The sequence below is a fragment of the Trichophyton benhamiae genome (assembly GCF_000151125.1).
Source record: "Trichophyton benhamiae CBS 112371 chromosome Unknown contig00075.49, whole genome shotgun sequence".
Lineage (NCBI taxonomy): Eukaryota > Fungi > Ascomycota > Eurotiomycetes > Onygenales > Arthrodermataceae > Trichophyton > Trichophyton benhamiae.
Window position 1 is genome coordinate 384,313 of NW_003315103.1, and position 21,302 is coordinate 405,614.

Sequence of the window (21,302 nt, forward strand, 5' to 3'; positions counted from 1 at the left end):
CTGCTCCAATTAACCACAACATACAGACCATGATGTGGAATATTATTACTGCAAAGGATTGATCTACCCTGGGGTTCCGGAACTTGGTTCACATTAAAATCATCTATACGGTAACTAGGAGAGTCGTTACTCAGGGGTTGCCGGCTTTCTCCTGCCGGCGTTCCCGTTAATTTATTTACAAGTCTATACATCATAGCCAGTGTATCATCTACTACGCTTCAGAATGAGCTTCCTTGCGTCGCTAAACCTTTCGTCTTTCTTTGCCGGAAGAAAGCAGGGAAGAAAATAACGCAGCTGCAGATTATTGCCAACTTCATCTCAACAGCGCTACAGGCCAGTCAGTAGCTGTTATGCGCAATGCATCAACCAAATTAAAATGGATGGAAACGAACCTGTACGGTGATAAAGAGGCACCCGTGTATATCGCATCTTTCTTGTTGAACTTGGCTATAATAATAACCAGTCGGACTATACTCATCGAACACGCACTAAACATGCGATCAGCACAGTCACATTATCAATGAACGCGGTAGTTCGTACATGAACCCAGTAAGGAAGAGGGTCAGGACTCCTATCTTCCTCTTATTCGGCATTTTCAAGCCCTGGATTTGGCTGATAGGAATTGCAAGGATATAGAAATCACTAAGAACATTCCACAGCCCAAAGACGAGGTTTGTCGTGCTCACTACCTTGTTGCTGCAAATCATTATACCCAGGGCCTTGATGCCGTTGCATCTTGACACGCGGATGCTAGATATTGTCAAGTACGGGATGGTTACAATCGATATAACCACCATGCCGATGTAAATCAACAGGCGAACTTGCCTTATGACATGGAAAAGCTGGTTGAGCAGCAGAAGGATTGATATCTTGATGAAGAAGCTCGTCAAGATATAGATAATGTCGACAGCAGCATATTGCTATTTCTGTTAGTATGCGGCAGCCCACCGTGTCTAGAGTTAATGAGAGTGGCTCACTTTGGTCCTCGACTCCGTGAGACTCAACGCTGGGATATCCCACATATGCCTCCCATAGTTGATAGTGGTATCTAATGCACAGGTAAACCTCTACGCCACATTCATGGAGAAACAAGGGGATGTACTGTGAATGGTTAAGGCTGAGTGGGCTATTGAACCCATCTACATCACGATGATTAGTATTGCAAGGCTGGCTATGTGCATCAGTCACTATTAGGTATGTATATGCATACGAACCGTCGCCAACACACAAAACACTTATACAAAACATCAGCAAAATACAAACCATAATAAAAGGATAATTCATTTCTTGGGGCCAACATGATGCTCACCATCGGACAAGTCCCAGCGCTGCTGAGAATAACGGCTCTTTGCAATAAACCTGGCCGTCACTGCGACCATCATCAGAGCTAGTGAGACCGCATTCACAATGACTATCGGCATAGCCAGGCTTGGAGGATTCACGAAATTGGACTTCACGCCCGGCGGCGGGGGGCCGGCCGGCAGCATCCATAGGGCACTGAGATCGCGCGATTCCATGGCGACGAGGATGGCAGATTCAGGGCATCGCTTCTTGCGAGGGTCGTCAAAATGGGACGGCGTACTCCGTAGCATCTTCGATAGCCCCTTCACCAGCCCTTATATACATGCATGCGGAACAGAAGCAGTCATCCGGATCTGAATCTCATCCTTCCATCTATCTTGGGTTCTCGGCCGCGATGAGCTGGAGCGCTGCTCTGCAGCAACCTCTTTTGGTGTCATAGCCTTGCAATTGGGGCTCTGACTTCTTCATGGGCATGAAGCATGGACTCCAAACGAGAAGAGATGCATCTTTGCAAGGATGTCGGAACGAAGATGCGTTTAAACCATCCTGTGTTCAACAAGGAAATATATTATTATCTGCGCATTGCTGCACCTCCCCAGCAGCCCCTTGACCTCGTTGACGGAAAACTACTCTGGGTCCACCAATTATATGCTCCCCCAAGGTGCTGTTTTGCATTTATCTTCACGGGGAAACATGTCCATATCACTCTGCATGGCATGGCAAACCATATCTACCAGGGATGCGCGCTCAAATCTCAGCCTTGCAGTCTCGCTGTGCCAATAATGATTTCTAATCCAACAAGGAGAGAGGTAACTTAACTATTTCTGCCTAACTATCGCCCCCAATGACTCTCGAGATGCTTTCACACATATGTTCCTAGTTCATTCATCGGCGCTGGTTAAAACATGATGCCACTCCTAGATACGAGTTGTTCCATATACACAAGTTTCCCAAAAACTCCATACGCCTCCAACATATCCCATCGCTCATCAACTTGTTAACTAGTTAACCAAAAGAAAAAGAAAAGAGAAACATTCATGGATCCGCCCACATGGAGTCCTGCATCACTCAATGACTTCCACGAGGTGCTGTCCCACACCAGGGGATATCAAATGACGTCGCGAGGCCGGGATGGTGAATCCTTCAGCACAGGCGGGAACTCAATAACCGAAACACGATGTTGGCAAGCAAGAGTAGAATCCCTTAGACATCATCAGTTTCCATGCCAAAGCTGCGTGTTGAGAATTGCTCACTTTAGATCACTACTTGTTCGCCCCTCGCCTTTGCTGATTCCTTTTGTCCCTTCACCATCTCCAGCTGCAGATAATGGACGAGCCCGAGGATGCCGCAGTATGCCAGGAGATAGCACATCCACTGACTGCTGGTTGGCTGTATCATAGCAAGTGGTTCAAGCATCGTGGTGGTAGTATGGACGTTTAGTTTTCGATAACAATTTCTGGCTGACTGTATTTCTGGTTGTGATTTGAGATACAGGGACTTTGATCTCCTTTTGGCCCCAGCCCGATGTTCGATATTTATATTTTAACCTACCGCCCTGCTACTGACATGAGCCGCTGATCACCATACTTATTACATATCGGGCGACAAGGCTGAGAAGACGGGTGCAACCTGCATGGCTAAGGCTGAGGGGGCCATGACTATCTATAGCCCCCACAGCCATTGCCATGACTGCCTTACCCTGCCTCCCCAGACTTACTGTCTACAAACGTGATGCATCAGCTTCGCGCCTATACTATGAACATGCTGACTTGGCCGCTGTTGCAATAAGTTAGAAGCCAGAGAGCACCGAATCGCATACATCTCTCATAATCCCTGATCAAGTCTTGTCTAGTATTCCTAGCCTAGGCTGAGATTCTACTGCCTGTTTACCCCAGATAATGGCTGTATTAAAGCACTCATATACGCCGGCCCCTCAAGAGAATACCCCCAGATTGATTTCCATTTCTTAGACTCTCTTTCTCCCTTGACTGGCGTTGGTATATGTGATATTGAACCTTCAACATCTTAGACAAGATGCTCTCTAGACTTGGATGGACAGAGTTCGCATTATGGATTCTCCTACCACTCTACCTACTATACCTCATACAAAGATGGTTTGCACTAAGAGTTTCTGTTAAGATACCTCCATTAGGCTGGTCTAAGGTGCCTTACATTGGACATACTCTGTCCTTTCTTCGAGGAGGAGCTGAGCTGCATTCAATGTTTGAGTAAGTAATCAATATGACCACCCATAGAACCATACATGTTAATCATTAACTACAGGCCATATCGCAAGACTACAACCCCTATCCATTTTAACATATGTGGAACCGACCTGTTTCTCATAAATTCACCAGAAATTATCAGGAAAATTGCCAACAAACCTCACATATTCACAGAAGGTGCTCTACGAGGGGATTTTGCTTTAAAGGTGCTTGATCTCCCTAAGAGCGCCGCTCAAGTACTAGGCAACGACAACTCTGGATCTGCTCTCCGGCCGTTACCTGGAAGCACTCTACCACCAGAGAGACGTATCGTGAGAATGCAGCATGAAACGACATTCAACCTATTAACGTCTCCATCCGGTATACATATGTTTGTTCTTCAACATACCAACTTCATGGAGAAGTTGATCCTTTCTACTGGGATAGGAGAGCAATGGGTCGAACTACCCGATTTATTTCATTTTATTCAAAACCTTACCTCTACAGCCATGATGAATTCTCTCTGCGGTCCTCGACTCGTTGGAATGAACCCCGAATTCGTCGACGAATTCTGGACTTTTGATCTCAACATTCATTACCTCAACCTAGGTATTGCTCCCTTATTCAGGGCTGAAGGTGTCAAGGCTCGTGACAGATGCATCAAAGCTCTCATAGAGTGGAAGAAAAACGCCATCCAGGACTCAGCAGATAAAGAATACCCTGAATCATTGCTCTGGGATGAAATTTGGGGGTTCAAGATCATGCGGGATAGAGATGATATGTATAGTCGTTTCCCCGAATACTGTAATGACCAGGCTCGCGCAGGTGCTGATCTAGGCATCCTTTGGGCGTAAGTAACCCATCCCAACCCTTCATGTTTATATATGATGGCTTTCTAGGACTAAGTTTGGCTTAGATGCAACGATAATCTCATTCCTGTCGGCTTTTGGCTGGTCCAAAGAATTCTCAACTCTCCTAACTTACAGGATCGTTTCATGAAAGAATTTGATAATGCAAGGCTGCCCTCACAACCAGGAGACATTCTCCCTCGTTTCAATACACATATTCTGGCAAAGACCCCTTTTCTTCAGTCTACATATCATGAAGTCCTACGGACTCAAGTAACCAGTTTCACAGCACGCACCGTTCGTCAAGACTTCCAAATAGGAGAATATATGTTTCCTAAGGGTTCCGTCACCCTTTCATCATCTTGGGGTGTCCACAATAACCCGGGTCTCTGGGAATCTCGGCCTGGTGCACAGGAACATCCTGTGGAAAAGTTTTGGCCGGAACGATTCCTTGTTTGTCCGTATGAGAGGGCGGCAAGGGAAGGAAGGTCTGTCCCTGAATCCGGAAAAGAGCCAGAATTTTCATTGAAGGGACTAGATGGCACGTTCTTCCCGTTTGGAATGGGCCACAATGCGTGCCCAGGCCGTCATTTTGCTACCCATGCAATCCTCAATATAGCGGCTACAATCCTGTCTGTTTTCGACTTTGAGCCCATTGATACCTGGGCAGGTGGGGGCATGGACTACACAACATTCGGGTATACACCTGCTAGGCCGTTAAAGAAGATACCCTTTAGAACACGACGAAAGATACTCCCAGTGGCAGTAGAAGATAGATGTCGTTGTTAGAACGTCAACCTAGTCCTCCGTTCGCGCCTTCGGCTCATTTTCCTGGCATGATTGGATAGTGGCATTACCTATTCTCAGTCTATTCTCCCCCAAAAGCCAACTGGGTGAAGCAGTATAAGTATAGTTATTTGTTACGTACCGCAGGTTATCTATTGCTTTATATTTTCTCGCACAAGCAGTTTCGAGGCTTCTAGATGTGCACACATTTAAGCATATAAAACCACTTATGTGTATACATAGCCAGATTCCAGTTTCCATTGTTAGAAATATTGAGGGATGATGATAACAGAGTCTGCAATAAATCCTGTTAACGATTCAAAGAACAATATCCCGTCTTGCCACATACGTGATGACCTTGAATATGACTCAGTGTGGCTTACATGGTTTCTGAGCAAAGTCGGACAGCACCGGGCTTGAAACTTCAGCTGAAATAATATTCTTTTAGTGTTGTCTAATGATTCTAGAATTTCTGTATCAAACTCTGTAATGGACATAAAAAAGACAGTTCAGTAGGTGTCAAATCCCTCTACGGCCAAAGCCGCTTTCCGGTCATGAGATAAACTCTGATTACTGCTTATCATCCAAATTCCTTCACGGTATCGGCCGTTTTTGGTCCGTACGGTTCACTTCTGTGGCGATGAATAAGATTTATTGGTACATGTTGAGGCATAGATAATGACGTATCTGAGAAGCAATTGCCTTCTGGGAACCTTTGGAGCATGTATTCCTTGAAAAGGGCTGCTTCGTTCTGGTTAACTGCATTCTGATTTGCTCCTTTGCTTTCTGACGTGAAAACAAGCACTAAGCAGATCTTCATGATGTTCATAACGCTCCAAATCCTCGGATCAACCCCTTGGCAAAATTTATGGCTGGAAACACCCTTTTATTTTATGTAGCCGTGTAGATCACCAACCCTAGTCTGAAGAGAAAAGACCCATATTTTATTCCTATGCTAGCACTAAACCACAGACTGAAACATTACTGCCCGCACGATGGTAAATTAAGCCACGCGTGAAGTGAAGATTCTGTCTTCTAACGTGATTCATAACCACTGAATCCTTGCTGGGGGTCATTCAGCAAATCATGCCACTGATCCTCTGGAACGCAGGGTATCGTGATATTTTCATTATCATGTCCCGGACGAAGGCAAGGTTTCTCTCAGGAAAATGGGATCAAATTATATAATCACCCTGAATCAACGCCTTGAAGGAGCCAGCCCAGCGGCTGTGCTCCGAAACCTAGGCCAGGTCGTCAGGGCATTGAATATCTAGTGAGTGACAAGGAAGGTATTCTAAGCCTCCTTTTTGGATAATTATTCGAATATTCCGGTTTCCATATAGGTCATGGTCGTCAAGCAGCTGAAGGAAATCAAGGCGATAGAAAGATCCCACATATGGTGGGCCAGTGGGGAGTTTTCAGTTGCAAGCAATCAGACGCTGTCACCTGACGTATTTCCAAGCCTGCAAGGATGCTGTTGTGTGCGCAGAATGGCAAAAGATTACTCCGTACTCCGTATGTCAGCTCATAATGTAAGAATTTGTGAATTATCTGAAGTCTTTGGATTCTTCTCTTCTGCGGCTGATTATTGCTGTAGTTAGTAATCTCGCTCTCAAGAGGGCTATGAACCAATGACATCCCCTGAGAGTTGAATAGCTTAGCGCATATCGAGATATTCCAGATGTAGAATCACCCGGCGAACAAGTTTAAGGCAATAATACTACCGGGTTTGCCCGGTACTGCTAAACAAACGGTCATAAAACGTCCTTTTCGGGATAGCCCTCGTCACTTATTATTCCCTGCACCATTGAAGCCACATTTTCAAAATGGAATCATGGTATTGCTGAGCCCATCCTACGCTGGGTCAGGAGGATCAAGCAAGGTCTAGGGAGTCGGGAACCATTGGATGGGTGGTCTGGTGGGTATGCAGGCTGACACACCGAAATAATTGGCTCGATGTCCGCTTCTGAGTAACTATTTGGGAATTTAGAATACAATGGGTAAACGGAACCAAATAACGAGGATGGCACACCTGGAGTCTTGATAATTATGCTGTGTTGTAGAAAAGCGGAAAAAAAAAAAAAAAAAGGCCGGTTTATTGAACGAGAATGCCAAGATTTAGAGGCTGAATCATATGCTTTCTTGGCATCTTAAAACCTTAACTGGAGGCTTGTGCTCTGCTTAGTCAGCTTTCTAGTCTTTTTTTTTTTTTTTTTTTCTTGTTTTTCAGCTTTTTGCTCGACTTCGACTGGATAAATGAATATAATGATAATGGGCAATACTCCGTCCGCACGGAGTACTGTGATGCTGGTGATGCTGGTGCTGCTCTCAGAATAATGGAAAATGGGGGCGGTTGATTTGCCGCGAAAAAGCCAATGGCCCCGCCTACCCTATCTGGCTCAAAAACGCATATCTTGACCCCTATATGGAGTATACTTACATGTCTTATTATTGTCTCGTGAGCTACTGGCTAATAATCTCCCTCACTGAGCATAATTTACTGTGTCGGCTATTGGTTACAAAGGCATATTAACCCACCATATCGGCTCACTCGCCGGCCACGTAATCATTTTCCTTCTTCTTCCTTCTTCTTCCTTCTTCTTCTCCTGCTTCTTCTTTTTCTTCTCGCCTTTCTCCTCCTTCAAAACGGGGTCGGACTTTCTCCCCGGTTAACGAAACGAGCCCGGCGGCCCTCTGAGGCGAGCAGCGTAGAATAAGCTTAATCAGCGCACCCGAGGCTCCACCAGCTTAAAGCTAATTTTGTTTGGCCCGAGCCGAGCCACGCGAAACAGTTTTCGAGGTGATGATGATTCGTGCCCGGTCTTCGTAACCCGCAGAATGAGGCACTTTTCAGCTTGATTTTATAAGCTATCTTTTGCGAAAGAGGTATTACTCTCCACTTTTCTGCGCCCCCCTCCCCCCTTTATAATTATGATTCCGTCTGCTGGGCCTATCAGGTCAGGTGCTCCGGTCCTCCTTTTTCCGTTTACCTTCGTTGGCATGGGAAGACCGTGGCATGACAGCCCGAATGAAATGTGGCTGGCGTCTCCGCTAGCAAGTGCCTCATTCAACCTGGGGCACTGGGTAAGTAAGCTTTCATCGAAGGTCTTAACCGGAAACATGGGGTGTTAGAGGAACTTCAAAGATACGTGCATAGGAAACATAGGGTAGCCGACTTCGAGTTCGGTCCCAAGTGCACCTGACATGGGAGATTGAAGGAGCTTTTCTAACGGACTTATCAAATAGTCTCACCTGCAGCCATCTTAGAGCATATCTTAAAGTGACTATCAGCCCCTGAAGGTCTACTATACGTCCAATCATATTACCCCAAAATGGTATAGAATGAAGGGGGACGTTTAAGTTACTCCTGAAAAAGAGGGCAACCGGTTGCTATTCAACGCAATTCGGAGGCCAGGCAGCTAGTAATGTTGGGTCGGTCAGAATGCATGGTCCTGTCGCCTTTGATACTCAGATGGATAGAAGAGCACTCTTCTTGGATTTTCTCGCCATCCGTGAACCTATAAGAACCCAACTTCCCCCCGTGTCCAGCCAAACATCGTACACGAACCTTCACTTAGCGAGCAGGGATCATTGTTACATCTGAGGCATTAGCATTTCTCCACCGCAAGATCTTGGCTCCACATCTGTTTCCCGAACTGGCAAACACCAACCACAGGTGATGCAGGGAGTGTGGTATCAACGTGGTATCAACGTGGTTTATTCCCTGGATGCTCGGCTGAAAGTCTGAACGATCATGCATGTCGACGGGAACGAACACCTCATACCTTGTTGTCTGGTCTATACGCATATATTTTCCGTCCTTCAGGACTTGAGACTGCCTTCACACTTCGGGATATGTTCGACGGCATTCCTCCTCGCTACAACTAAATTATAGCCAATAGTAAGATGCATTAGACTGATGCCCCGTAGGTTGGTCAAGCTTTGATAAGCCTTACTTTTCTTAGTGGAATGTGCCGCCGGGGCGAAAGAAGTCTTTTAGCTCTTCTTATTATCAAAACCACTAAGCAAGGGCCCCCTGTCGATACCAAAGTAGAAAGCGTAGACGTAAAATGCACAATCAAAATATCAGACACATCTTCCCCATGCCTCCTGAAGGTGCTTTTCTGATTGTTTGTCAATCTACCAATAGAGACATAATCGTACATGAGCAGGGACTAGGATGCCTTGTTATTCGACACAATATTCTCCGTCTATGTGGAGATCCTGGTGAAAGTCTGGATGAGCGTGCCTCGTATTTTTTAGATTCGTCGTGGTCGGTCCAGGATGATCGTCACTGGAAGGGAAGCGAGCGTACATAGTTAAGCTTCGCCCAATTGATATCAAAACCAGACATCAGCTTGCGTACCATATTCCCCTCTATCGCGATCGATGTACCTTACACCCACACTTTGGCCTAACGTGCGAGATACGCTGGTCCTTGAGCACTGTACACTTAATACCCCAAACTGCAATTACTTCCGGAAAGTGTTATATAGTTATAGATGACAGCACGCCATATGTGTCTAACATACGCATATAATGCAATGCTCGTATATGACCTGGGTATCTCTGTTGTGACCATAAAGCCCACCCACCTTTTCCGCTCTATTATCCACATATATCCCGATATTCAGCTCTCTTCATACGGAGCTCCTTGTTGATATTGTAGCGCTTTCAATGTAGGCATGTAAAACAGGATTAGGAGGAGCCGGACATCCTCCAGATAATAGAGTAAGTAAACATGGTCTCTCGTGCCTCATAACACACCGATATTCCTCCAGACTAATATTCCTTTTTGAGCGGTGAAATAACTCCACCCAACAAAATCTGCTCTGGTGCTCTCTCCCCCCTTGAATTATGGATAGTGTTTTTTTGAATCAACAGCCCACCCCCTTTCTCAAGGCTCCCCCTTTACGGAGTACATATTGCTTAGTCACTAAGTCACGTGATGTAACTAGCTTGAATAGGTAGTGAAGTATTTTAAAGCAAACCTTAAAAAATTAAAGTTGCAAATTAAAAAAACTTTAAAGACACATCGAACGGATGGAACTTCGTATCAAAACTACATCAGCAGCAGGCAGACGAGAGCAGTTTGAAAAGCATCCTCAAAAAAAGGCCTGCAATGCATGCAAGTCCGATAGGTGACGCAGTGAATGCCGATGAAAAGCTACTGCAGTCTCGATAATGGGCGGGAGACCGCGTTTTATTACCCCTTCCTTCAGCCTTGGATCGCCCGACCCACGAGAATCCTCACGCTGGGGACGGGCGGGACCGAGAACTCCTCGAGGTTGGCTTTCGCGGGCGCAGCCGGGATCTGAAGACAAGAGCCATGGAACATGCGGCTTGGTCTGATCACCAATGCATTACAATTATACACTTATAGCTCATTCGACAATGTATGTTCAGTACCGCCACCCCCCAGGAACGGCTCTGAAATACAAACGGATACGAACAAGCTCGTATCTCCTTATACATATAAGTTCTTGAGCACTGCTCCAAGATAGCTCTCTCTCAAAGGGTGCCGAGACGGAAATGGCTTTTTCTTCAGCGCTTCAGAAGGCAGACAAGCAAACGGATAGGAGCCAAGGGTTGCACGATATTCACCACCAAGCACCTCCGAGTATCAATCAATCGCAAATGGAGTCAGCTACCGGCGGTCGTACTTCTCCACATCCTGTTCCTGTGAGAAGGTTGGACAATATCCGGGCCAGCTGTGACAACTGCTCAAGGTCGAAAGTGCGATGCAGCAAGGAGCAACCGAAATGCCAACGATGCGTCCATCAGGGTGTTAGTTGCATATACAGCCCATCGCAAAGAGTACGGAGGAGGCCGTTACGAGATCCAATGATAGAAGCCCCGCAAAGAAACAATTTGGCTAGGGAGACCTCCTTCAACAAACCAATTAGCAGCCATGACAGTCGTATCATTAACGGCCTTCATCACAACGAACTTGGAAATCACAACATCAACAATGACGACAAAATGCGAGATCGTGTACATGGTTTCGACATGGATTTTGACAGAACACCAACCGCGGCAGACAGTCACCAGGCATTTTCAGAGCCAAGCATGTTCCCGGTCGATGTCGACAGTCCTTGGGGCGGCCTGATTCCGACCTTTGATGAACCACCCCATCTCGCGTGGCAATTTGAACAACATGGTCCCTTTTACGACCTGGACCCTCATTTCCCACCCCGATTCAACCGAGGAGAAAGCGCAAAGTCGCCTCAGTCGCCATTATCACACGTCAGGTTTGATGAAAACACTACCGCCAGTAATAATAGCTACGGCCATCAATGCTCCGAACTAGCTACTTCCACCATTCAAAAACTCGACATCCCTATGATACCTTGTTCTTTAGTGTCTAATCATAACTCCACCACCTCTTCTGCCATGATAACGGCGGCGGCCTCTTCAGGCACTGCAACCCCAATATTATTATCTCAGTCGAGCCAGGCTCCTAGGCGAGGGTCCCGCAGTTTTGAAATTATCCTGAGAGATAACCGTACCGCACTCGACGACATGCTTACCATTTTACAATGCCCATGCACGGTCAAAGCAGAGCTTGTTTTCCTGGTAACTGCTGTATGCTCCCGTGTGCTTTCCTGGTATGAAGCCAGCCTTGAGCGTAGCAGCAGCGGCTGCAGTATTTCCAGTGCCGCAACAGCAAGCAATGCTTCAACTTCATCGAGCAGTACCTCTGCCGGATCGACAGCCGCCACCACAAGCTCCAATGCATCATCATCCCCTTTCTTTGACTGGGTATCCATTCCATCCATCCGTATGGGGGCATATGCACTTGATCATGAACATTCAGAACGCATGGTTGCACAATTAATACAAACAGAGTTGACGAAAGTGAAAGAAGTCATAGATGCATTTGCACGGACCTACTGTAACCGCGGTGATGGGCCTTCGAAATACGGATCCCACGGCCTTGTCAACGAAGACAGCGAGGACAAATTGCACCTGGCGTTGGAGGCGTTTTTACGAAGCCGGCTGCGGGCAGCCGTGAGAGCTGCAAGGGAACACCTTAGTTGAATATTATATAAAGGTCCGGTATTAAATTTAAGAGGCGTAATAGAATTCACAATTATGATAGCGTCACATTGAGTACGTATATGCTCCTGAAAATAATAATATATATGCAAAACTACATCTTTCCCAGCATTGGCTGAGCAAAACGGAACAAGTTCTTCTTATCCAAGCTTCCTTTCAACTCCTGAAGCCGCTTCCAGTTCTGTCCGAAGCTATCGTGCGTTTCTTCATCCGTTCCCATGAAACTAACGTAAACAGGCTTCAGAGATTGCCCGGTACCCTTGATATCCGCCATCAGGTTGTCAACCCAAGACTGGGCATTTTCCATGCTGCCAGCTCCGTCAGCCACGGGCGCATTGATATGGAACAGGATATGTGGCTCGCGCGTGCCAAAGCATGTCGTACTGTTCGGCTGTATCCCTTTCCCGTGGCCGACGTGAGAAAGTACACTGTACCTGCCGCCCATGGGGATGGCCTCTATATATTTGAGTAGTACTTCAACGGTTTCTGGGGTGAATCGAGGAATAGAGACAGAACGTGAACAGACTTCGGCTGGATCCTTGAATGGCTTCGTGGTCATGGCTTGGAAATCCTTGAATGTCGCTATATAGATCGTTTGTTTAGAACTTCAGCAATGATATGACTGGGAACAAGAACGAAGGGGCACTCACTCTCAGTGGTTGTATCTAGAACGACGGTGGCCAGCTGCTTGAGTGTTTCCAGCCACTTTTTCCCTTCAGCAAGGTTGCTAGAATCAGCCCAGGTATAGATGAAGCTCATACCCAGCCCGATTTTAGACCTGTTGAAGCCGACTTGGATACCCAATGCATCCGGGACACCTTTATCAAGCAGCTCCTGGAGTCTGTGCAAGGCCTGCCTGGTTTCCTCCCACTTGAACACGATGAACCCGCCCAGGATAGTTGGCATATGGTACACTTTGGCTGTGACTTCGACAATGACTCCGAAGTTCCCTCCCGCTCCTCGGATGGCCCAGAGCAGATCAGATTCAGGCTTTGCTTCGACCAATGTGCCGTCTGCGAGGACAACTTTGGCAGCAAGGATGTTGTCTACGCCCAGTCCAAGATAGTCGTTGAAAGGGCCGTATCCTCCCCAGACGGCCCATCCGGTCCATCCAACATCGGCAGCCGTCCCGTTGGACGTGCAAAGACCGTGGGTGTTGAGGAATCCCACAAGGTTGCCAGACAGAATTCCTCCTCCGACGGTCACGGACTGTTTGTCTTCAGCCAGCGTTGCCTTATCCAGCTCTCGGACGTCGATAGTGACGCTATCAGCAATGCATCCGCGGCCCCAGACGTCATGGCCACCTCCACGGATTGCGAGTGGTGGGCATCCATCACCGTTGGCCAGGTCACCGACAGCCCGAACAATCAGCTGTACCTGCTCGACAGTAACAGGCCTGCATATCACCAGGGGCCGGGCGGTGATGAGCTTGTTGAAACACCCACGGAGGCGCTCATAGTGAGGGGAAGAGCGGGTATATAGCTTTAGAGAGCTGTCCAAGGACTTGAGTGTCTGGATAATTGGTTCTGTCCCCTGAGCGTCGAGAGCAGGGTCAAATGTGGTCGGTTCCTGGCGGTGTTCCGCTGTGGAGGAAAAGGGGGTTGAGGTGAGCATTCTGGACGGTGTGTCGATGTGAATTGCCCGTCTATAGCTGTTTGTATGTTTGTATACCTGGGGCTTGCCAGCCAAACGGGGACGGTAGTGACTAGATATAGATATACACCTCTGTACCACCATACGGGTGGCGGCCAACCGGATACAACGCATAGCGCAGTGTTGGGTCTATCGGAGGACCAACAAATTCGGTCCCGAGGAGCGCCCCGTCGTTGAAACGTCCACTTCTGGGCATATATTGGCAGTAAGGAATGCCAGATATAATACGCATTGGCGGAGTGGAAGTCGGCTCAGGGCAGAGCCAGGCAGCAGAACTCCACGACTCTGGAGCGAAGACGAACGAACCTTGCTGGTAGTGAGTTCCATTCGGGATGTATACATATTTTAGTAGGCTTGGACGGCTGGTTAAACTTCCATTAACTAGTTATTCAGATCCGCGGCCCAGGATTATTAAACTTGAAAAAATTTATGTCATTTTCTATTGATAGTAACAAGCTGGTGGAGAAGAAGTACGCTGGTCTACCGTTGGAAAGGGGCGCCCTCCCCCTCTATCAAGGCCTGCCAGTAGTTCCAGTCGATCTGCGATATGTCGACGGGCGGCTCCTCGGCGGTGCCAGAAAGGACAAGATCTCCCCCCGTATCCCGCACGGCTGCAACAGTAGCAGCGGAAGAGAGGTACTCGTCGAGCACGGGGGACATCTGGGCGGAGGGAGAGGACGGGCGCCGATCCCTGCGCATGCTGCGGAGTTTTGCTACAGACGCGGGCTCGGTTGCGTGCTGAAGAAGATGCGAGGAGGAGGTCTGGGCTACGGACGAGAGCTTGTCCCACGCCCTGGTGGTCAGGCTAACGAGGGCCGAGACGAGGGTGTTTGTCCTTGCGGCGGTGATGATCTCCGGGTGGTCAGCGTAGAGCTGGTTGACTCGCTCCCATGCCAGCCGGACCAGGTCCCCCTCGAAGCGGGCCAGCAGCTCGGTGAGGACGAGGATGAGGGCCTCGAACGGGAAGGCCATGGCGACGTGCCAGCGATACGGCTGCAGGGCCTTGTTCGAGTATGCGAGATTGTCGTATCCTATGATCTCCAGCCCCAGACTGAAGACCTGGTCCTTCTCTGCCGCGGAGAGGGTAGACCCTCTGCTCGAGTACCACTGGCGAGTGTGCAGAGAGAGACGCATCTGGCAGACGGAGGATCGCCCCAGATAGAGGGCCAGCAGGTGAAAGGGGATGGAGGGATCGCATTTCTTAAGATACCGCTCCTCCAGCCGGGTCTCGAGCTCGTCTATCAGCTGGCTCTCCTCCGCAAGACGCACGGCACTGTTGTCTTCCGCATGACGGTGCTCGAGGGCCTTGAGCTTGCGCATGTACTCGCCGACCTCGAACCGGATGCGGCAGAAGAGCATCTCGGTCGGTCCGTCGTACTCGGCGGGCAGCTCTCGCATGGAGGGGACGAGGTCGCTGTCGTTCAGGTTGAGCGGACAGCGGGTGTCCCAGAAGAGATACGAGTCCGGGTTCACGGCGACGCCTGACAGCTGCGCTGAGCGGCTGTCGAGGATGAGAATCTGCCACCAGAGCCGCCGGCGGTTCTCCTGCTCGAAGACGGAGAAGCCCCTGAGACTGGCCTCGCGGTGCAGGCCCATGGCCCTGGCCGTGCGAGAGGCAATGCCGATGAACAGCCACAGCGTGTGCGGCTCATATGTATGCCGAGTTGCCAGCTATACAGCCCGTTAGCATCAGCATCACACCAGTATCAGTAGTTAATGATAACCAAAAAAAATAGCGGGAGTTACCAAGTAGAGAGTGAGCGCCTGCAGGGTGAAGATGTTGGTCGACCGCAGGAACTCGGCGTTGGCCAGGGCCTGCTTGGTCGCCCTGGTGAACCGGCTGAGAAGGGCGGTCCTGGACTCGCCCAGCAGCCTCATGCAGGTCTCCTCGTCGGTCGAGGTCACCGCTGCCGTGTAGATGGCAAAGAGCAGGGCCTCGGTGCTGCGGGAGACGCTGGCCAGGTCCGCGGCCGCGTCGAGCACCATCCGCTGCATCGTCTGCGAGTGGAAGAGCTTGACTATCGGGTTGACGTTGTTCAGGTAGATCTGCCACAGCTGGAAGAGCTGCGGCGCCGGCGGGTGAAGGCCATGGAGGTCGAGGTAGCGGGCGTCGCCAAACAGGCTCAGGGGCTCGCTCTCCTGCTGCTCGAGGTCGAACTGCGACTCCTCGTCTGCGTCCAGAACCTCCGGATCTTGCAGCTATTCCCGTTAGACAGCTCTCACATTTCTATGCTTCACTTCTATGCATGAAAGGGGGCCGTATTTACCTCGTCTGACAACCCTTTCCACAGCCAGCTGCGGTCCCAAGTCAGCCCCTGATCTGGCACACATTTTATATATATATATATATATGGACTTACTTCTCAACATAGCGCGAGCCCGCCGACCTGACTATCATCTGGCCCTGGGGAGGCGCCCGTGAAGGCAGCAGAAGCTCCCGCGAGGCCGTCTCGCCGGGCTGCTCGTCGTCGACCTGGATGCCGTGCGCCTTCAGGGCCTCCTCGCAGCACCGCAGCCGCCGCACCAGACGCTCGCTTGCCGCCGCCGCGGCCCTGCTGGCCTCCCGTCGATGCATCGAGGGCTTCGTCCGCCTGCCGGGGACACACTCGATCCTGTTGCGGCGGCAGGACGAGCATGGCTGCTGCCCGTCGCACCGCACCTTGCGCTGCTGGCAGGAGAAGCACGAGTGGTTGCGGGTGATGCGCGGGAAGCCTCCTGGGTGCATGCTGTCTGCCATTGTCTATATCTCACTGTCTCTCTCTCTCGCTCGCTATTACTCACATGCAGCGGCCGCTTCTGATATCGACCCAGCTGCCGTTCTCTTACTTAACGGAGCCCCGTCTCGCATCCCCGGGCGATCACTCGGTCCCGTCGGCGGCGCTGGCTGGCTCGGTCCCGGCGGATGCAGGGAAAAAGCAACGAAACGGAGCGAAGCCAGGGCGAAGAGATAAAAAAAAAGAAAAGAAAAGCAGCGCGAGCAGAGCAAAGAATGCAAGGGACGGTCCCGGCTGGGTCGAGAGACCCGTTGTTCGAGGGCGATGTCGATCATCTATCACTTGTTGTATATATATATATATATATATATATATATATATGGCTGCGCAGGCCGTGGTTATGGCTGCTGTGATGGCCGCAGAGCAAGCAACTTAACTGGTTACCCCTGAGCAAACAGCGAGTAACCACCACCAGCAGCTACCACAACGCTCAAGATGACGGAAGACGAGAAGCCTCCGGTCGAGGACGTCAAGAAGGAGTCGTCCGAGGTCAGCTCGCAGCAGCCCGCGACGGAGCAGATGGCGGACGAGAAGAAGCCGGACGGCCAGGGGGAGGACGAGGGCAGCTACACCAGCGGCGCCCGCCTGGTCGTCATCATGGTCGCCGTGCTCATGTCTCTCTTCCTCGTTGCCCTGGTAAGCAGTTATCGAGCTAGCTAGCTAGCTACTTCATGCATCGAATGTGCAGTTGCTGACGGCTGCAGGACCGAACTATCATCGCGACGGCGGTGCCTGAGATTGCCAACCAGTTCCACGCCCTGACCGACATCAACTGGTACGCCAGCGCCTATCTCATCACCAGCTGTGCCACCCAGCTCACCTGGGGCAAGGTGTACACCTTCTACTCGACCAAGTTCGTGCTGCTCAGCGCCATCGTCATCTTCGAGGTCGGCTCCGCCCTCTGCGGTGCAGCCCCCAACTCAACCGCCTTCATCGTCGGCCGTGCCATTGCCGGCACCGGCTCGGCGGGCATCTTCTCGGGCACCACCGTCGTCATTGCGCAGGTCGTGCCCCTGAGGAAGCGTCCCGTCTATGTCGGCATGATGGGCTCCATCTTCGGCATCGCCTCGATCATCGGGCCTCTTATGGGCGGTGCTTTTACTGACAGAGTCACCTGGAGATGGTGCTTCTACATCAAGTGAGCTTCCTTCTCCCCTTTCCCCCCCACCTTATTTATATGTATAATGTCTACATCCACTCATGAGCATCTGCTAATCGATCATTCTAGTCTCCCCATTGGAGGTGTTACCATGGCTGTGCTCCTCTTCCTCCTGAATGTTCGCTCCAAAAAGGAGTCGACCCCCTGGAAGGCCCAGGTCAACCGCCTCGACCCCATCGGCAGCATCCTCTTCCTCCCCTCGGCCACCTGCTTCTTGCTCGCCCTCCAGCTCGGCGGCACCTCGTACCCCTGGAACAACGGCCGCATCATCGCCCTCTTTGTCGTCTCCGGAGTGCTCATGATCGCCTTCGTGGCCGTCCAGATCTGGAGACAGGAGGACGCAACTGTGCCACCCCGTATCTTCTGCCAGCGCAGCATCGCCAGCGGAACCGCCTTCTCTGCCTTTGTCGGTGGAGGTCTCATCTCCATGCTTTACGCCCTCCCCATCTGGTTCCAGGCCGTCAAGGGCACAACCGCAGTCCAGTCCGGCATTGATACCATCCCCATGGTCCTCTCTCTCGTCGTCGGATCCATCCTCTCAGGCAGCATCATCACCGCCACAGGACACTATGTTCCATGGATGTACGTCTCGACCGTTCTCATGTCAGTTGGCGCTGGCTTGACAACCACCTTCAAGCCTGATACCAACCACTCTGCCTGGATCGGATACCAAGTGCTGTTCGGCTTCGGTATTGGAACCGGTTTGCAGCAAGCTAGTTTGGCTGCCCAGACGGTGCTCAACATGAAAGACCTCTCGACCGGAGTCTCTCTCATGTTTTTTGCCCAGTCCCTCGGCGGTGCCCTTTTCGTTGCCATCAGTCAGTCCCTCTTCTCCAACGCCCTCGCCTCCAATCTGGCTAAGGTGCCAGGTCTGGATGTGAAAGCAGTCCTGGCCAGCGGTGCAAAGGATCTCTCCAAGGTAGTCCCCCTTGACAAGCTGCCGCTGGTTCTACCCCTTTACAACGACAGCTTGAGGAGATCCTTCATCGTCTCCCTGGCAGTCTCCTGTCTCATGATTCTTCCCACTATTGGAATGGAGTATCGTGTCATCAAGAAGAAGGAAAAAACTCCAGCCCCAGAGGCAACTGAGGTATAGACTAGTAGTTATATGATTACTTGCATATACACATTTACATAGCCAAAATTTACATAGTCTTTTTCTGCATAATGTTTAATACATATCTCTCCGCTCTGTTGTCTCTAGCATAAGTTTCTCCCAAACTATCTCGTATTCATTATAATTAGTTTTAGAACTCTGCCTAAACGAAAAAAAAAAAAAAAAAAAAAAAAAAAAAAAAAAAAAAAAAAAACAAGCAGACACTACCGAGCGGTTTCAGTATATATTGAGACGGTGAAAACATGCTGAGGACGTTAGGATCCTACTTATCATTTATATTCTTGGCTATCAATTATAAACACAAGTGGGCCGAAACTAGTTATATACATCAACACTCTTTCTAGGCACGTCCGCCAAGGGTAATCTCGAGAACAGACATGACACTTCCAACAGGCTGGACAACATTCTTCAAAGTCAACCGCTCGTCCACAGAATGCAGCAATTCCTTCCAATCTTCCAGGTCTCTTTCCAGACTGTTGAACGCCTCCAGCATAGTCATATCCCTGGCTCGCAGAAGCCGCTCCTGGGCAGATGGAATAGACCCTGGCTGCGGCAGAACAGTGTCCATTATGATGATGCGAGACGAATCCTTCAGAGCAGGCAGGATGTTCTGGAGGATTTTAACGGCTTCTTTCTTCGGCCAGTCATGCAGAATCATACGCAACAAATATACATCTGCGCCCTGGAATGGTTGAGGCTGGAAGAAATCGTGACCCTCGAAGAAGATGCGCGAAGTAACTCCCTTGCCCAACTTCTCCTGTTGCTCCGGTGAAGCCAGGAATGCTTGTCCGTCTGCTGCATTTTCGGGCAGATCCTGCACGATGAAGTTGAGGTCTGGGAAGGTGGAGGCAAGTGAAATACTTGCTGCTCCGCTAGAACCACCAACCTGGTTAAAGAATAGACGTATTAGTGCTGCTATACTTTGCATGATGGGCGTATCAAAAGTGACCGAGAATGGAACGACTTACATCTACAACTGTTCCCTTGCCCAGGCTGGCCCAGTCAAATCCTTCAATCAGATAGTGCATTCCAGTGCCGCCGCTCTTCTGCACATTCTTCATGTAGCTAGCGAACTGCCGTGTCTTGTCAGGCTGGGTCTTTAGATGGTCGAAGAACGGCAGATCGGTGTCAAACGCAACATTGTACGCTGTCTGGGTCTTCTCTTCACTGTCCGTCCACTTTACGGTGGCTTCTACCAATTTTGCGGCCATGGGGACCGAAGCCTCGCACATGAAAGATGCCCAGTCATAGAAACTGGAGTCAGTCGCGATAAGCATTGATGCTGCTGTGTGAGCGACCATATTGGGCTCTGGCTCGCAGAACAAGTGGTTCGTCATGGCCATGCGAGCCACTGTCTTGAGCTGCTTGACCGAAACTCCAGCTGCGGCTGCAAGAGCAGGATACGAAATGGATGAATCGCATGGGACCAGCTTGAAGATGTTGAAATGGGTAAGCCATCGGAGGCAGGCGATGTGTTGATACTACAGAAACATGAATTCAGTTGCTGGCGCTGATAGATAGGGGTATGCATTTACTTACTCCGACAGCTAGATGCGGCAGATACTCACTGGGGCCGGCAGCCAAGTGGAAAATTTGGAGGGCAGCTCCCATCAGAGCCTGTCGTGCCGCACCTATCTCTGGAGGCGCAGAAGCTGGGAGCGATGTAGCAGGAGCATCACTGGCAAAAGATGGTGCTGCATGGCCAGAAGTTCGAAGAAACTCGCTCACGACTTTCGCATTTTCTTGCACCTGAGATGCAAGCACCTCCAGCATTGACTCTTGTGAGTTAGTCCCGTTGGTTTTGGGGATTTCACCGTTGGTTTGCTGCATGGTGGTGGCAGGCATTGCTGAGACAGTTGTCAATCTCTAAGCTATCTATTGGAGAAATACACGGAGAAGACTGGATAAACTCGCAGTACAGTCAAAGGAGCTTATTGAGAATAACGAGCAGGGAAAAGCTCAAAGCTACTACAGGTAGATGAAGCTCAGGTATATAGAATATTATTGAGGATCGGGTATGATTACCACCAACCGACAACACCTCTTGAGATACACCACAGCTCAACAGCCTCGCAACTCAAGCTTTGGCAAGACCGAGAATCCTTACCCGAGTCAGTTCCTCCAGCCTATAGTGCTGGCTTTAGATAGACAGGGCCTTGTCCCATCGATGTGGAAATATATTTCCGCGATGTATATGTATACGGTGCACTGTGTACCTGGAACCTGGCTGCCACAGTGCGACAAGCATGCAGCACATGCTAACCTAGGTAGGTGGCTGAGTTTTAGATGCTGATCGGTTCGTCCAACAAAGCTCTGCAGCTGAGATCGTCAGGCCCCGAACAATCCCGATGTAACCACCATATCTGGTCCCTATAGGGCTTACAGTATTGGTTAATGATA

General features: G+C 49.8%; 7 protein-coding genes across 7 annotated transcripts; 4 read left to right on the forward strand and 3 right to left on the reverse strand.

Annotated features, from left to right (window-relative positions):
* Positions 1–1,781: 1,781 nt before the first annotated feature.
* On the forward strand, positions 1,782–2,120 carry ARB_07983 (uncharacterized protein; the record flags this gene model as incomplete). The annotated part of the gene is made up of 1 exon (XM_003013825.1): positions 1,782–2,120. One exon carries the CDS (start codon positions 1,782–1,784, stop codon positions 2,118–2,120), a length of 339 nt encoding a protein of 112 aa, XP_003013871.1.
* Positions 2,121–3,336: 1,216 nt separating this feature from the next.
* Positions 3,337–5,143, forward strand: ARB_07984 (uncharacterized protein; the record flags this gene model as incomplete). The annotated part of the gene is made up of 3 exons (XM_003013826.1): positions 3,337–3,530; positions 3,586–4,356; positions 4,423–5,143. 3 exons carry the CDS (start codon positions 3,337–3,339, stop codon positions 5,141–5,143), a joined length of 1,686 nt encoding a protein of 561 aa, XP_003013872.1.
* Positions 5,144–10,984: 5,841 nt separating this feature from the next.
* ARB_07985 (uncharacterized protein) lies at positions 10,985–12,181 on the forward strand (the record flags this gene model as incomplete). The annotated part of the gene is made up of 1 exon (XM_003013827.1): positions 10,985–12,181. The coding sequence occupies one exon, from the start codon at positions 10,985–10,987 to the stop codon at positions 12,179–12,181; it is 1,197 nt and encodes a 398-aa protein (XP_003013873.1).
* A 112-nt stretch (positions 12,182–12,293) lies between these two features.
* ARB_07986 (uncharacterized protein) lies at positions 12,294–13,813 on the reverse strand (the record flags this gene model as incomplete). The annotated part of the gene is made up of 2 exons (XM_003013828.1): positions 12,294–12,781; positions 12,850–13,813. 2 exons carry the CDS (start codon positions 13,811–13,813, stop codon positions 12,294–12,296), a joined length of 1,452 nt encoding a protein of 483 aa, XP_003013874.1.
* A 519-nt stretch (positions 13,814–14,332) lies between these two features.
* ARB_07987 (C6 transcription factor, putative) lies at positions 14,333–16,488 on the reverse strand (the record flags this gene model as incomplete). Its single annotated transcript, XM_003013829.1, has 3 exons — positions 14,333–15,523; positions 15,599–16,051; positions 16,240–16,488. 3 exons carry the CDS (start codon positions 16,486–16,488, stop codon positions 14,333–14,335), a joined length of 1,893 nt encoding a protein of 630 aa, XP_003013875.1.
* A 573-nt stretch (positions 16,489–17,061) lies between these two features.
* On the forward strand, positions 17,062–18,881 carry ARB_07988 (uncharacterized protein; the record flags this gene model as incomplete). The annotated part of the gene is made up of 3 exons (XM_003013830.1): positions 17,062–17,262; positions 17,331–17,764; positions 17,855–18,881. 3 exons carry the CDS (start codon positions 17,062–17,064, stop codon positions 18,879–18,881), a joined length of 1,662 nt encoding a protein of 553 aa, XP_003013876.1.
* A 361-nt stretch (positions 18,882–19,242) lies between these two features.
* Positions 19,243–20,747, reverse strand: ARB_07989 (O-methyltransferase, putative; the record flags this gene model as incomplete). Its single annotated transcript, XM_003013831.1, has 3 exons — positions 19,243–19,788; positions 19,871–20,383; positions 20,442–20,747. The coding sequence occupies 3 exons, from the start codon at positions 20,745–20,747 to the stop codon at positions 19,243–19,245; spliced, it is 1,365 nt and encodes a 454-aa protein (XP_003013877.1).
* Between the last annotated feature and the right edge of the window lie 555 nt (positions 20,748–21,302).